The sequence below is a fragment of the Enoplosus armatus genome, chromosome 11, assembly GCF_043641665.1.
Source record: "Enoplosus armatus isolate fEnoArm2 chromosome 11, fEnoArm2.hap1, whole genome shotgun sequence".
NCBI classification, from domain to species: Eukaryota; Metazoa; Chordata; class Actinopteri; order Centrarchiformes; family Enoplosidae; genus Enoplosus; species Enoplosus armatus.
This window is the reverse complement of record NC_092190.1, coordinates 10,613,264-10,627,064: the sequence shown is the minus strand read 5'-3', so window position 1 is coordinate 10,627,064 and position 13,801 is coordinate 10,613,264. Positions and strand designations below refer to the sequence as shown.

Sequence of the window (13,801 nt, the reverse complement as noted above, 5' to 3'; positions counted from 1 at the left end):
AGGTCCTTTTAGTGGCCTCTCAGGCGCCCTGCTGTGGTCGCTCTCTGCAACTCAGTCAGTACTACTGTTCACTCCTGCAGCAGTCAAAGACATTCATTCATTGATTCATACCCCTACATACAAACTGTTGCTTTTGACTGTGTACAGCAGGTTTCATAACATACACTGAAGCTCATTTGGAGGACACAAGTTCAGTGTGTGTGTGTGTGTGTGTGTGTGTGTGTGTGTGTGTGTGTGTGTGTGTGTGTGTGTGTGTGTGTGTGTGTGTGTGTGTGTGTGTGTGTGTGTGTGTGTGTGTGTAAAAAAACATTGGAATGTCTTGTTTTGTTTAACTATGCTTCATGTTATCACCGTTGACGTCTTCCTTTGTGTCAGGTGTTCCGGCCGCGTACACCTCCGGAGGCCATCGCCCTGTGTTCTCGCCTGCTGGAGTACACGCCCACGGCCCGCCTCACCCCTCTAGAGGCCTGTGCACACTCCTTCTTTGACGAGCTGCGTGACCCCAACGTCAAACTGCCCAACGGGAGAGAGAAGCCCTCCCTCTTCAATTTCACCACCCAGGGTATGCACACACAAGTGTTGCTCAAAAGAGAAACCATTAACACATGCTCAGAGGCGATAGCATGTCCTGTTTGAGTTGCAAATATAATTGAATAACAGTTCTTAAAATAACAAATTGGGGATTGTGCAGGTTTTGAGGTATGCAGCGTCCAATATATATTTGCTGGCCTTTAATGAAAAACACATCAACTTGTCACATCATCTACCTCATGTAGATGCCTCTCACCCCCTCCCTGACTACAGCTAGCTCAAATCATTTGTCAACTATGGATTGGTTGTATATGGGAAGCCCTTAGGTTAAATAGATTCTAATGTCTGTACATTTAAGTCTTGTGTTTAACAGGTGACTGTCTGAAAATAGTGGAAAAAGCTCAAAACTCAAAGATATTATGTTAATTATAGAAGATTAAGTAAACCAGCAACTGTTCACACTTAGAACCAAAACTTCTGCTGTTTCTTCAGCCTTTTTCTATGAATAGGTAGCTTATATATGATTTAAGCACAAAGTATTTAATATCCTACTTGTTGTATTTACACATAAGTATTTAAAAATGTTCTTGCCTCCATTTACCTCTTCATCTCACCTCTTCGTCTCTCATTAGTACATATCACCTCTGGGAAGTTTCCATTGGTGGCTGACATGTCTGCTATCCATCCAGGAGTTGCAGAACAACTTTGTAAAAACATGACCTGGTAACTTGTTCTTTCTCTTTCAGAGTTATCCAGTAATCCCTCTTTGGCCTCCATACTCATCCCTGCCCACGCCCGGAGCCAGGCCGCCGCCTCTACCCCAACCAACGCCTCTGCCACCACAGGTTAGAGCCACGCCTCCTTCAACAGGCGCTTCTTTTATGTATGTTATCTGTTAAATTAAACTGGTTGTGACTTCTGTTGCTGCTAACTTTCAAAACAGTGTTTAGCTCTGATGGTAAATAAGTTCTGTAGATTTGAACTAAGTTAATATTAAAGGTTGATATTATTAAATATATATTAAACCTCGCACTGAAAAGCACTGTGAGCACTTGTACCTTTTCCACAATATTGCAACATACTGGCTCAGTTTCACACCCGGGAGCTTCCCAGTACAACCTGTAACTGTTGGTCACTGAGCTGCTCCAGTTGGTCGAGTTGGGTTTTTCTTGGACTCATAGCAGTAGCTGAGGAGGGGGGATTTACCATTACTGTCTCTGTCACTCTTTCTCTGCCAATCTCCTAACAAACTTTATATAACTTTATACTTGTACATAAATTCATGGACTGTAAATGATCATCTCTCCTTCCTGTCCAAAGATGGCAGCAGCACAGAGCGAGGTCCCAGCACCACCACCGCCTCTGCCTCGGCCTCCAACTCCACCTCCTGAGCCCACAGACCACCCGCCCTGCCCCGGTCTCAACCCCAGCCCACGGCCTCTCCATTGCCCCGGCCAGGGGGTGAGCTCCGCTCAGCTCAGCTCTGCTCTGCTCTCCTCCTTGACAACAGCAGAGCGATGCTGACGCAGTCCGGATTCAACAGCTAGCCCACAGCCCCGTGCCACAACCACAAACCAAGCATCCCTAATCTGCCTCTTTTATCCCTGACTTGGCCCCTCAGTCAGCTGTTTGAACTCTACTCCATCCTCCGTCAAAGAAATCTCTCCGTTCCCTTTCAACGGGGAAGCAAAGCGCAGGGCCAGAGGTGTTGTCGACTGTACTATTGATAAAAGTACACTGTACATGTATACACAATGCTAGCCTGCTAATGTTTGTAAGAGGACAATCTGTAGAAAAAGTCCTAAGCTGTTCCCCTCGGCCCTCTCCCACTCTGTCCTCCACCACATCGTTCCGTTTTTCTGCATCCTCCTCCTTTGACCTCTGACCCCTGTGTCCCCTGGCCCACTTCCTCCCCCCCTTTGGTTCCTCCTGTAGTGCATGGCCTGAGTATGGTTAGGATCACCTGTGGGGTCACCCCGCCCGCTCACTTCTCACCTCCACTTCCGCAGACAAGGCATGAGGCTCGCGCACGGGTATACACACATACACACTCATAAACACACACCCACATCCTCACGCACACACATGGATGCATGATGATCCTGATGTATGTGGAAAGAAGCAGTCCACTTGCGGGCGTAACGTTTGGACAGGTTGTTTTTGTTTCTTTGCCTGGGGTTGTTTTTAAATGGTTAGCAAGCTGTTTTACTCGACCTTGTTTTTAATTTTTGTTTCGTACTCCTGGGCAGATGTTTTTGGATTGCCATGTGCGATGGATGTGACATGTATCTGGTCCTGTGTGCTTGTAAAATATATACATACAAATACAAAACAAACATGCATACATACACAGTTTATATATTACTTTTCCTTATGTATAAAAAGTATATATAGATATATGTATATTAACTACAATGGTTCAGAAATCATTTATGGTGAGCTCATATCTGGCAGAGCAGCGGCAATATTTGCTGCTGCCTAAAGACAATAGATTTAGATAAGGTGGTGTTTTGTTTCTTTTGCTGGAGTGTGGTTAGATTCCAGCAGTCACTTCCCTGTTCTCCTGTATTGTCTGTATTAAGGCTGTAGGTGGATTTAGGGCATTGCTCTATTCCCTGTCTTTGTACCGACTCTGTCTGTAACAGTGTTTCTGTGACAGTGCAGTGTCTAGACAAACATCGTCCCCTGTCTAGCTCTTCCTCTTTCTCTCCGTCTCCGTGAAGAATTCAAGATGTTTCTTAACACTTTTCTTTCCTCAACTCCTCGAGAAGCCTCTGCGGTGGTCTCTCTCTGGCTCACCGCCGACTTGTCTCCTGTGTTGTGACCACTGACTGAAGTGTTAGCCTAGGGTTCTCTCTCTCCTCCACCTGCCGCACATAGAGCCACTCGGTACAGTCTGTCGAAAGCGTCTTATTTACAGAGAATACTCACTACATTTAAAAAAAATAAAAACAAAAAGAAAGAAAAGAAAAAAGCAGAATTTGTATATACAGTATAAATGCTCCTCACCAAAATTCTGACTTGTATGACTTGTATGTTGTTTTTTATGTTATGTTGGTTTTTTTTTTCCCATGTTGTGTTCAAGGTATGTATATATGCAGACCCATGTACTGTTTATGAGCAAAAACAAAGATGACGAAGGGTAGGGAAGAAATTAAAAAGATAAAAAATAAATAAAAAACAGAATCAGGGCAAAACTGATGTTGTTTATGGATATTGTAGATGATGATCAGCTTTATCCAGCCATATGTTCAATCTTACCTGTACAGTACAGTAGATGACAGCTGTATTATTGTAACAAGAACTAGTCATGTATAGTGTAACTATAGTTTGGAGTGCCTTTGCTTTCATACACCTTCGCCTTGCCCCCCCCTCACCCAGCCCCCCTGCCATCACCCCTTTCCCCCCTGATATTGTGACTCTCCCTTTGGTGCTGTTGAATGTCCTGCTATCCTGCAACACATGCACACACACACACACATTCACACTCTTCCACCTGATTTTCAGTCCCCTCCACTCGCACCTCTTTCCCTTTTTCATTGCACACTTACTGTAATATACAGACATGGTTAATTGTAAGGATATTTTCCTTAACTGAAGATACAGTAGGCAAGTGTTTATTTTAATAGATGTTTTATCTTGGACACACATGCACGCACAAACCACAGTCCTGGCACGGACTCCGGTGCATGAAGTGGGTGCGGGGGGGGGGGGGGGGTTGTGGATGGCAGCAGGGGTTCAAAAAGCCCTCGTATACTGTATATATACAGTACAGTGTCTGTATTACTCAGTGTTGGTTCTGTTACCAAAGCCAAACTAAGATGTAGTTGTGATGAGCCATCCTCAGAGGCAGTCATGTATTCTGTCTCTCTTCTTCTCTCTCTGGATATTTTGTTGTTCCTCTGTCCTCTTGCTCGTTCTCCTCTCTCTGTCTGCATATTCGGGGGGGGGGGATTCAGTAGCACCTAAGGGGTCGAGTCATGTAGCCTCTCTCCTGTCTTCTGCTTGCTGTAATTTTGCATTCATGAACGTGTTGCTACCACCAGAAAGTTTAACCACCTCACCCTACCCCTAACTCCAGTTCAATAAAAGCACCACAAAGGTTACCAAAAAAGAAGAGTAGCAAGTATATATGCTAGTATGATATATTATACTAGTATATATCCTAGCTTACTATGCTAACTGGGGTTAAAGAAAAGAAAAATCATAGAAAATACTACAAAAACATCCTGTATAACAGTACTACTACTTGAATGCCTCTGTTTGTGACTGAAATTTTTATTTCATTTGTTTGTTTGTTTTTGTTTGTTGGTTTTCTTTTGTTCTGTGAAGGTATGCTAAATGTGCACCTCTGTAAATATTCCCTCTGCGTGCTCTGAGGAATAGTTCCCTGGTACTGTAATTTGCATTAAATAAAGAGTAGGATAGCCTGGAAATGATCAAGCTCTTTGTCTGTTCCGTCTTCTTTTAGTAAGTGTGCTGTTGTCTCTTCACATAGCCAAAAACTTTTGGGAAACTTTTTTAACTTTGGAAAGCAAAATGGATGTGAGAGCCAATATGTATGAAGCTGCTCCGAGTTTTGGTCTTAAATACATCAATAATTTAAGAATAATGTAATTTCAGGGATATGTGCATAAAGGAATGTGATGCATAAATGAGTGTTAAGACTTGGTCTCAGCTGCCAAATGCAGAGGCTGCCGCTACACACTTAGCATATTTAGGAAATACTCTCAGTACTTATACAACATGAAAAAGTTCATGAGATGATGTCTACAGCATGAGTGTGATTCCTCCAAATGTTAAAATTACATTAAAATGTATTTGCCTGGGGATCTCTGTCAGGCAAACTCAGTATTTTCTTTTAAATCTCTTCTTAAAACTTAAAACTGGCTTTTTCTCAACTGATTTTATTTGTTGTACTTATTTAAATTATTTTATTTTGTTTTATATCTTGTGTTTTGGATTTTATTTACTTTTATTATTTGTTTCTATTGTAATGCACTTTGTAACTTTGTTTTGAAAGGTGCTATATAAATAAAGTTATTATTATATTATTATTATATATTATAACAAGACTGGGAGTCTACAGCCATGCTAGCAGCTCTGTGCTTTGAGCTAAATGCTAACATCAACATGCTAACATGCTCAAATGACAGTGCTAACATGACTGAAGTTCAGTGTTTACCATGTTCACCATTTTAGTTAAGCATCTTAGCATGCTCTCATTTGCTAAATGGCTCTAAAAACAAAGTACAGATGAGACTGATGAAAATGCCATAACTTTTGCAGGTTTTTGGTACCAAATTATTGGGAAAAAAATAGATTTTGACCTAATGAAAAGTCAAGGGATGACCATAGTTATTACGATATATCCTATTATGGAATTAATAGGATTATTATTATTTTACATTTTAAACTTAGAAGTCACAACAGTCTGCTCCTAAGAATCACACTTATTAAACGTCTTATCCAGACAAGATTTTTGCTGTTGCACCAACAGATCAGTCTTTGTCTTAGTATGACCACAGTGGGGCAGTGTTTGTCCTATTATGCTGTTAATGACTCTAGGAGCACCAGCACACACTTCAGTCTGAGGAGTACCTTTAGTAAGTTTTATTCACCAGAATAAAAAAAAGAGCATTTCTGTTGCACATGATGGCATCAAAACACAAAACTAAACACAACCTGTGGTAACAAATACAAAAAGCAAAGATTATCTTTGCGACTACAGCTCTTTCCTCATTTCAGCAGGACTTGACTGACTCAGACTGTGAGGTTTACGATCATCTTCATCTGTTCAGGATTTTGTGCGGGCTATGCTCAAGACTATTACACGACAGAAATACATTTGAATCAATGAGCACATTCAGCGGGTTTTCAGTTTGTACAGTCAGTATTAGAAGTCATAACGGGTTTTTACTGACCACCTCCATTATGAGAGGAGAGAGAATGTCAGGCTGGATGTCCTGGATCTGCAGAACCTGTTTGCTGTACTCCTCAGTCATTGTTCTCATCTCGGTGAGACAGGCCATCACTTTGGGGTACAGCAGACTGGAGGCACAGAGAAAACAAAGGAGGTTCAATCTGAGGAAGGTTTCAGACGGACTCGACTGAGAGTGGCACTTGGTATTTCACTCACTGTTTTTCTGGTCCTGTTCTCTTGCAGTCAATCCAGGTTTTTAGTGTCAGCGCCAAGTTTTCATGAAGCTCGTCAATCACGCTGTGTTGCTGCACACCTGGACGGTCTGATAGATTGAATAAAAACAAATCTCGACTGATCCGAAGCAACCTGAACCTGAGAACTTCTGAAAATACAGTTTTATTATTTGGCTGTGTACAAATGCACACACTGTTTTCTAGGGTTTGAATATTAACAGGGTTTATAAATGATTGATTAGCAAGGACTGGGATGAACTGATGAAGACCTGCTGCTACCTGGAGAAAACAGGGACATGGCTTGCATGAGAACATACTCTTCCTCCTGCAGGCCCAGTTTGCGCAGTGTGTGGTGCAATTTGAGCAGAGGCTCCAGCAGGAGCGGCTGGAAGCCCGCTACAAAACACAGGTGAACAGAGGTCAATGACACGAAAGAGATGGACTAGAGAAGACTAGGAAAACAAAAATTGGTGCAGCAGAACCAGAGATATTCATTCAATGCATTCTTCTTCCTTGTCCTGTGACTACATTACCCACAATGCAACTTGACCACTGACAGTTTGGTAGGAGATTAAGGTGTGTTATGCTAGTAGCAGCTAATATAGCCTTGAACCATCCTCTGCCAGTGAGAACAGAAAGGCTGTTCTCACTCAATGATTAATTCTGGCATGACTGTAATGTTGTACTTTGGGAAATAATTCTGTGGAAATGTACATCATGCAGCTATTACAGGTCATTTTGGGTTTTTTTGGGCACCAACCAATATATGTTCCAACAGTCTGCAGCCTCAGCCATTATGTGAATGCAGGCTTTGTCCCGATAAAATAAGTTTTCATGGAGAACAAATTGTAAGTGGTAAGTAAGCTCCTCTGAACAAGATGCCCTGTTGTCCTAATATCACTGAATACTTGTATCATCTGCCAGTCACTTACTTCATATGGCAGGATATCTTGGAGTGCCCCATCATCCTTATACCAGGACTTTTTACAAAAAGACAAAATGAGATGCTGTCTTTACATCATCACCCATTTGAAGAGTTTGTTTGTTGTCAGTTTATCCCATGGTTAGGTCTTTTTGACCAGTGAGTTCATTGGTAATTGGTAATTAAGAAAGTGTCCTAACATGAATTTTGAACAGACACCCAGAAATCAGAATAATATTCTGTGTGGCCTAAATTATTTCCTACTCCTACTGTAAATATTCCATTAGCACTTTGAGAGACATTTTAAAGACTGTCTGCCAGCCAAAGACAGTGAGTATAAAGCTAGAAGACAATGAATGAATGCCAACTACATTTCTTCAGACAACACCAGTTTGACAACATTCTGGCGAGTCGCGTCAGGAGTCACATTACGCCTCTGAGAACATGAGATAAGAGGTGCACACACATTTTACTACATGTCTGACAACTCACAAATAAGAAATACAACATACATCATACATGAACATGAACATGTCCAGAGTATGACATTTACACTCACGGTACTAATGTACTACATCTGTAAATCAGAGGCACTTAACATGTCTTAGGCTACTTTTGTTTTGGTTTCAACTATAACCTAGATTCCTCACATACAGTACATACCTCCGAGCTGCTGAATCTTTAAGAAGCATCAGATCATATTTGTGCCTTTAAAACACTTATCTGTCCCATCTATCCAATGCTTTTGTATTTCCAATACATACTGGTTAAGCTACAACCATCACTGAATGTATTTTGTATGAATTAAGTACAGTTCTGAAGACTTGATTATAATTATGCACTGACAAATCCAGTGGCACTTCTGCCTCCATATAATTTCAACCCTTTCCTTAAAGCTGCAATAATCAATATTTTTATATTAACAATGGATCAAATTTCTTCTTCTATGTGAAATTAGTTGCTCATATTGACAAATCCAGAGATTTACCACCTGACTCTGCAGTACCCCTCAGCTCTATGGAGTCTCTTTCAGCTCCCAACTTTACCGTTATGGTTCAGTCTCACGGCTCTCATCAGCGCTGTTTACAGATGCAGCAGGCAGCTATTTTTTTAGCAAAAAAGCTCTGATAAACTCACCTGTACTCAGAACCAAACAGCAGACAGACACAATTAGCAACTAGCTGGTGAACAAAGCGGAGCATTTAGCAGCTAAAGAACCAGATATTTCCCTCAGGGGTTGGTGGAGACCAAAAACAGAGCTAAAAGGAGAGTAAATATTGGACTTATATTCACCAGGTGGCCGAAGACACAACTCCAAGTGAATGATGATGATGCTCTGTGTGTGCTAGATGTGTTAATAGGCAGCTGTTTGTCAAAACGTTCACCATATACACTTTATGAGGTGATAATATGTCAATGTTGTGTTTACAGCTTGTGCTGCCCACACGTTTCAATATGACTTGTCTGTCATTCTCATAAAATGAGAATCTTGCAATCTTCCCTCAAAGGTTAGTGGATATTTAAAACATTTGCACAGAATGTTATGCAGTGCAAATCTGCATCTGTGCAAATTGTGAAGTGTTATTGGTAATGTGCATGCACTCATCTGTACAGTAGAAATAGCCAAGCCTACCCCTCTGAATATATAAAAGCGTGATTTGGCTTTTGTTTATGTAAGTAACCTCACCTCGTACAGCATCATCTATGCAGTATGTAATATGGCCACATTCCCAGTTGCTTGTTTTTGCATTGAACACCATGTTAAAGCGGATCTGCATAACTTCAAATGTGGCTCCCTTCAACAGAGCAATTTGGTCCCCAATGGTTAGAGACCTGTGAGAAACCAGTGTGACACACACTTAATGGTGAATGAGACACTAGTCATAACAAACATACCCACTGAGACATATTTGAATATGCGTTGAGGCACAAATTTACCTGAAGTCCTGAAGACTTTTGGAGAAACTAATGATGTCCTGGATCATGTAAGTTGTGAGGTCAGTCACGTGTGGAAGAGCAGTGAAAACACTTTTTTTGACCTGTTCGCCCTCCTGGTTCTCTTGTTTTCCAGAGGAACCACAGAGACTGGAGGAGGAGGTGAAGGACGAGAAGGAGGAAGAGGAGGAGAGGGAGCAGGCATACGAGGGCTCGCTTGCAGACTGCTTGTACTCACTCACAGGAAGGATGTTTCTGTCCATAGGCTGAAAAAAGGAAAACACCAGCCAGGCAAGTTAAAACAATGATAATGACAACACCTCAAACAAGCCTGCTGTTATTCACACACCCTAAAGCCACTGAAGCGGTAAAATGCTGAGTCAAATGTGCTGTGGTGGCTGCAGAGTAGCTCCTGAATGGTTTCCTCTTGTTGAGATGAAAGCTGTATTGGAGTGTCGAGCATCTTCTTCTTCTTGATTCGGACCCTCCTCTCTAATACCTCCTTCTCAGACATGACCACTGCAAGGACACAAAAACATACCTGTACCTGTAAATCACTCCTGCAGTGCTGTCACTTTTATGTAAAAATATACATTTTAAAGTCACAAATAAAGGTTTGCCGTAAAATAATAAGGGATCATTTGTTGTATCTGGATGCTACTTACTTTCTTTGCGCATGCCTATGGCCTGGCATTTACGGAAGCGGCAGGCTTGACAGGACCGCCGGTTGTTTTTGGTTATACTGCATTTATTTAGGAACGGACAGCAGAGCGGCGATGTCCTCTTTATGGCACGTCTGAAATGATTTAAAAATCCACCAAGTAACAGCTTACAAACATCGATCTGAAGTTAGAAATCACATGCATTAAAACACAACTGAGAATTATGGAATGAAACATATTTACCCAAACCAGATAATGTGAGAGGGGCTGTTTGTAGTGACAAACCAAACGCTGCAGCTCTACGGAGATTTTTGGCCTCTTTCAGCTCATTGTTTTCATTTCACGTCCCTCAAATTTACTGGTTCAGACCGCATGCAGCTTTAGATGCATAAATATTCAACATGTTCTTGTAGATTAACACTTTTAACTGGAACATCCAAGCCATTATAACTTTTATATGTTATAATAACCTCCAACATCTGTGTCGAAAATAAACAAATGTAGTACAGTTGCCTTGCTACATTAAAATTATCTTTCTCAAAACACATCAGTGTGTAACAATATGCATTTCTTCATATGTATATATCTTCTGCTGACTTAGTGATGCACTGGGTAAGACTTGGATTACACTGCTGTTCTACTGAACTGAATTACTCTCAGACTCAGATTCATAATTGTCTCATATTTCCAGTAATCTGATAATGTCATGATGCCAATACTACATGTAGTCAGTCATGTAGTCACATTTTGTTACAGCTCTTCTCCATTGTGTCAAAGCAGTGATGCAGAGGTCAAAACTTCAAATGCATTCACTTAACTGTTGATTTCTGGTTCTTTTCTTTACTTTTCAACTATCAGATACACATGAAAATGACGAGAAGTGTTGAACTGCTGTGTAGGATCATTCACTGTTGCTGAATATACAAAGATACAAAACGTTTGATTTCATAATCAGTATAAAGGTGCATGTAATGGGGCACATTGCGTTGGTCAGCTGATGGTAGGGATGCGTGTCATGTAAAATGCAATATCAATAGTATCAATGTGTTTTGTCTTCCAAAATACAATACTTCCCATTTCTCACTAAATGAGAGAATTCTTCCGGCATGTTTATGGGAAGTTTACACACTCGTGTCCAGGTCACACTCACTGAAGTCATGGACTTGACCTTTGACTGAAGTCGTGTTAAGGTTGCATTTGTCACTCACTTTTTATCCAAGATGTCTGACCAGGGAGAATATACACAATATACTACATATATGACGTGAATGAAAATCTATGTCCTGATATAAATGGAAAGCTTTGTTTTCAGGTTTGTTTACCACTAATGACTGTAAGAAAGGACATTTTTTTCCTCTTTTTGCTGCTTTGACTGAAGACTTTTTTGTTACAGCGACTCCATTATGTGATTTTGTTGATTGCATGAAAAGCAGTTTTGGCGTTTGTTTAACCCTATTCTCACAACTGTCAGATACAAATCAATACATCGCAACAACTGAGGAAACCTCAAACATTATAGGGGGAAAACTTTTTTTTGTTAGTTTCTTAGTTAGAGTTTTATGCACCTGAATATGGAGCAGCCAACAGTCAGGACAACACTCATGCAGGGTAGATGTGTATATGTGGTGGTTTGGTAAGAGGAGGAGGAGGTCACACAGGAAGAGACAGACGTGTACATGCAACATGTGAGGACGTCACAGCAGGGACAAAGAGGGGATAGCTGTGTCATGTGTGTTGTAAAGGCACATATCAGATGTGAGGTACAGTAGGACAGGATTAATCTGTCGATTCATCTGCTCATTACTTAATTAACTGTTTTGTCTATAAACATGTCAAACAAAGTGCCGTCTACACATTGTTTGTTTTATACGGCTGACAGTCTAAAACCCAAAAATATTCATAATATAGACAATCATAATTAATTTATGTACTTTTCAAACATGAATGAGCACTTGGAGCGGGATGACATGTTGTGCGGCGCAGTATAAATTTAAATTCATGTGATGATCGTACTTTCTTTTTGGTAACAGTGTTTCAGAAAATGTGCTTAAGCAACTGAGAAAACTATTATTTCTATGTTTTATTATATTTACAGAAAGTGAGAAGCATTTCGTCACCTCTCTCGTTGTTATAAATATTGTAACAATTAGGAAGTAAGAACACAGAATGGAGCATCAACAGCAGCTATGAGGGAGAAGCTGCAGCATGTGTGAGAGAGGAAAAGAGTGAGTGTCCAGCCTCACCTGAAGAAGCCCTTGCAGCCTTCGCATGTCAGGGCATTGAAGTGGTAACCCTTAGCCAGATCTCCACACACACCGCAGGCTCTGGGCTCCTCATCTTCTGTCTCCTTTCCTCCCTCATCCTCATCTTCTTTTTGCCTTGTGAGCGCTTCTCGGATGGTCTCCACACCAGTGGCCTTCTTACTCATTCTCACCTAAGGGACGGTTAGACGATTCTGGCATCACTAACTTCATATAAATGCATTCCAAATGCAGCATTAGCTTTTGTAAGAAGTGCCAGGGTTTGTGGTAAGTGAGGTGTTAGTGTTGACAGCCACACGCACAAACAACACTGTGAGATCAAGCTTAACTTTTTAACCATATCACTACTAATTTACAGAAGACATATGATCTGCAAGGCTGTGCCGTGATGCTCTTGCCTTCAAATATAAACATAAGACAACAATTTTATGACTGAATATTCTTTCTCCATTACATTTTTGAATAAAGGTGCAATGAGGCATAAACATGTATGAATAAGGGCTTAGTGGAGACATTTAAGTCTATTAAACGCCTTTAATCTCAATCCATTCCCTGAGGCTAAATGATCACCACTGGGAACCATTTCATACAACACATGAAGTGTCGCAGGACAGTGAATAGCTATGACAAATGGCAACAAGACTAATGGGTTAAAAGGGTTTTGAGGTCTTGTTGAATGCAAATGAACTGAAACAGACCTAAAGAAAGATTTTCTTATCTAAAAAAACATGTATTTTCCGTGTCAATAAATACATCAATCAAATCACCCTATCATGAATCCTGTACACTGCAAGCCATCTATGACATTACTTTGAAACCAGGCATACTGTGTATTGTATGGACTGTAAGTGTAAACCAAGTGTGATGTGTTGTGTCTTTAAACCGTGCACAAACACCACGAGTAACCCATTACTTTCACTTAAGAAAGCACATTCTCAATAAGTAGCTCGTAAAACCAATTCTTGTTTGGGTAACGCACATCTTCAATCATGTCTTTGACTTGGCCGGCAGCAGCTGTGACACAGCAAAGTGTCATTTTCAATCAGTTACAAACATGTAAGAGACTCTGTCGCCCCTAAAATAGTGTGAAACCTACTTTTCCTACCTCTCCTTTAGCTGATTAAAGGTCATGTTTTAATCAAACAACAGTGATCGAGATCATTCAACTCACTGATTTGGTGATTCCAGATGTCCAAACAGCTGTCTGTAGTCCACAAGGTTTCTCCTCGCAGCAGTTAATCCCGGTGGATTCTGGATTTACTGAACAGTCAACAGGTGAGAACGAGTATCGCATTTGCTCTTCCTGCTTGACGTGTTGTTTGCTGTTAGATACC

At 40.9% G+C, this 13,801-nt stretch overlaps 2 protein-coding genes across 7 annotated transcripts in view; one reads left to right on the top strand and one right to left on the bottom strand.

Annotated features, from left to right (window-relative positions):
* gsk3ba (glycogen synthase kinase 3 beta, genome duplicate a) overlaps window positions 1-2,229 on the top strand; it is a 28,896-nt gene extending 26,667 nt beyond the window's left edge. For 3 of the 4 annotated variants that reach the window (XM_070914150.1, XM_070914149.1, XM_070914147.1), the window contains exons 9-11: window positions 376-562; window positions 1,278-1,376; window positions 1,852-2,229. In XM_070914150.1, coding sequence (XP_070770251.1) covers window positions 376-562; window positions 1,278-1,376; window positions 1,852-1,922 — 357 coding nt within the window. In that variant the 3' untranslated portion in view covers window positions 1,923-2,229. The remainder of the gene's footprint in view (window positions 1-375; window positions 563-1,277; window positions 1,377-1,851) is intronic. The other variant, XM_070914151.1, reaches the window with a different exon arrangement.
* Window positions 2,230-6,129: 3,900 nt separating this feature from the next.
* On the bottom strand, window positions 6,130-13,744 carry nr1i2 (nuclear receptor subfamily 1, group I, member 2). Of its 3 annotated transcripts, none has more exons than XM_070914296.1 (9): window positions 13,639-13,744; window positions 12,450-12,640; window positions 10,210-10,340; window positions 9,894-10,063; window positions 9,548-9,810; window positions 9,297-9,442; window positions 6,967-7,083; window positions 6,671-6,836; window positions 6,130-6,582 (listed from the first exon to the last, which is right to left on the bottom strand). In XM_070914296.1, exons 2-9 carry the CDS (start codon window positions 12,632-12,634, stop codon window positions 6,435-6,437), a joined length of 1,326 nt encoding a protein of 441 aa, XP_070770397.1. In that variant the 5' UTR covers window positions 12,635-12,640; window positions 13,639-13,744; the 3' UTR covers window positions 6,130-6,434. The 3 variants fall into 3 exon arrangements, with proteins under 3 accessions (XP_070770397.1, XP_070770398.1, XP_070770399.1); XM_070914297.1 differs by having other exon boundaries at window positions 6,671-6,833; XM_070914298.1 differs by having other exon boundaries at window positions 6,671-6,776.
* Window positions 13,745-13,801: the final 57 nt, after the last annotated feature.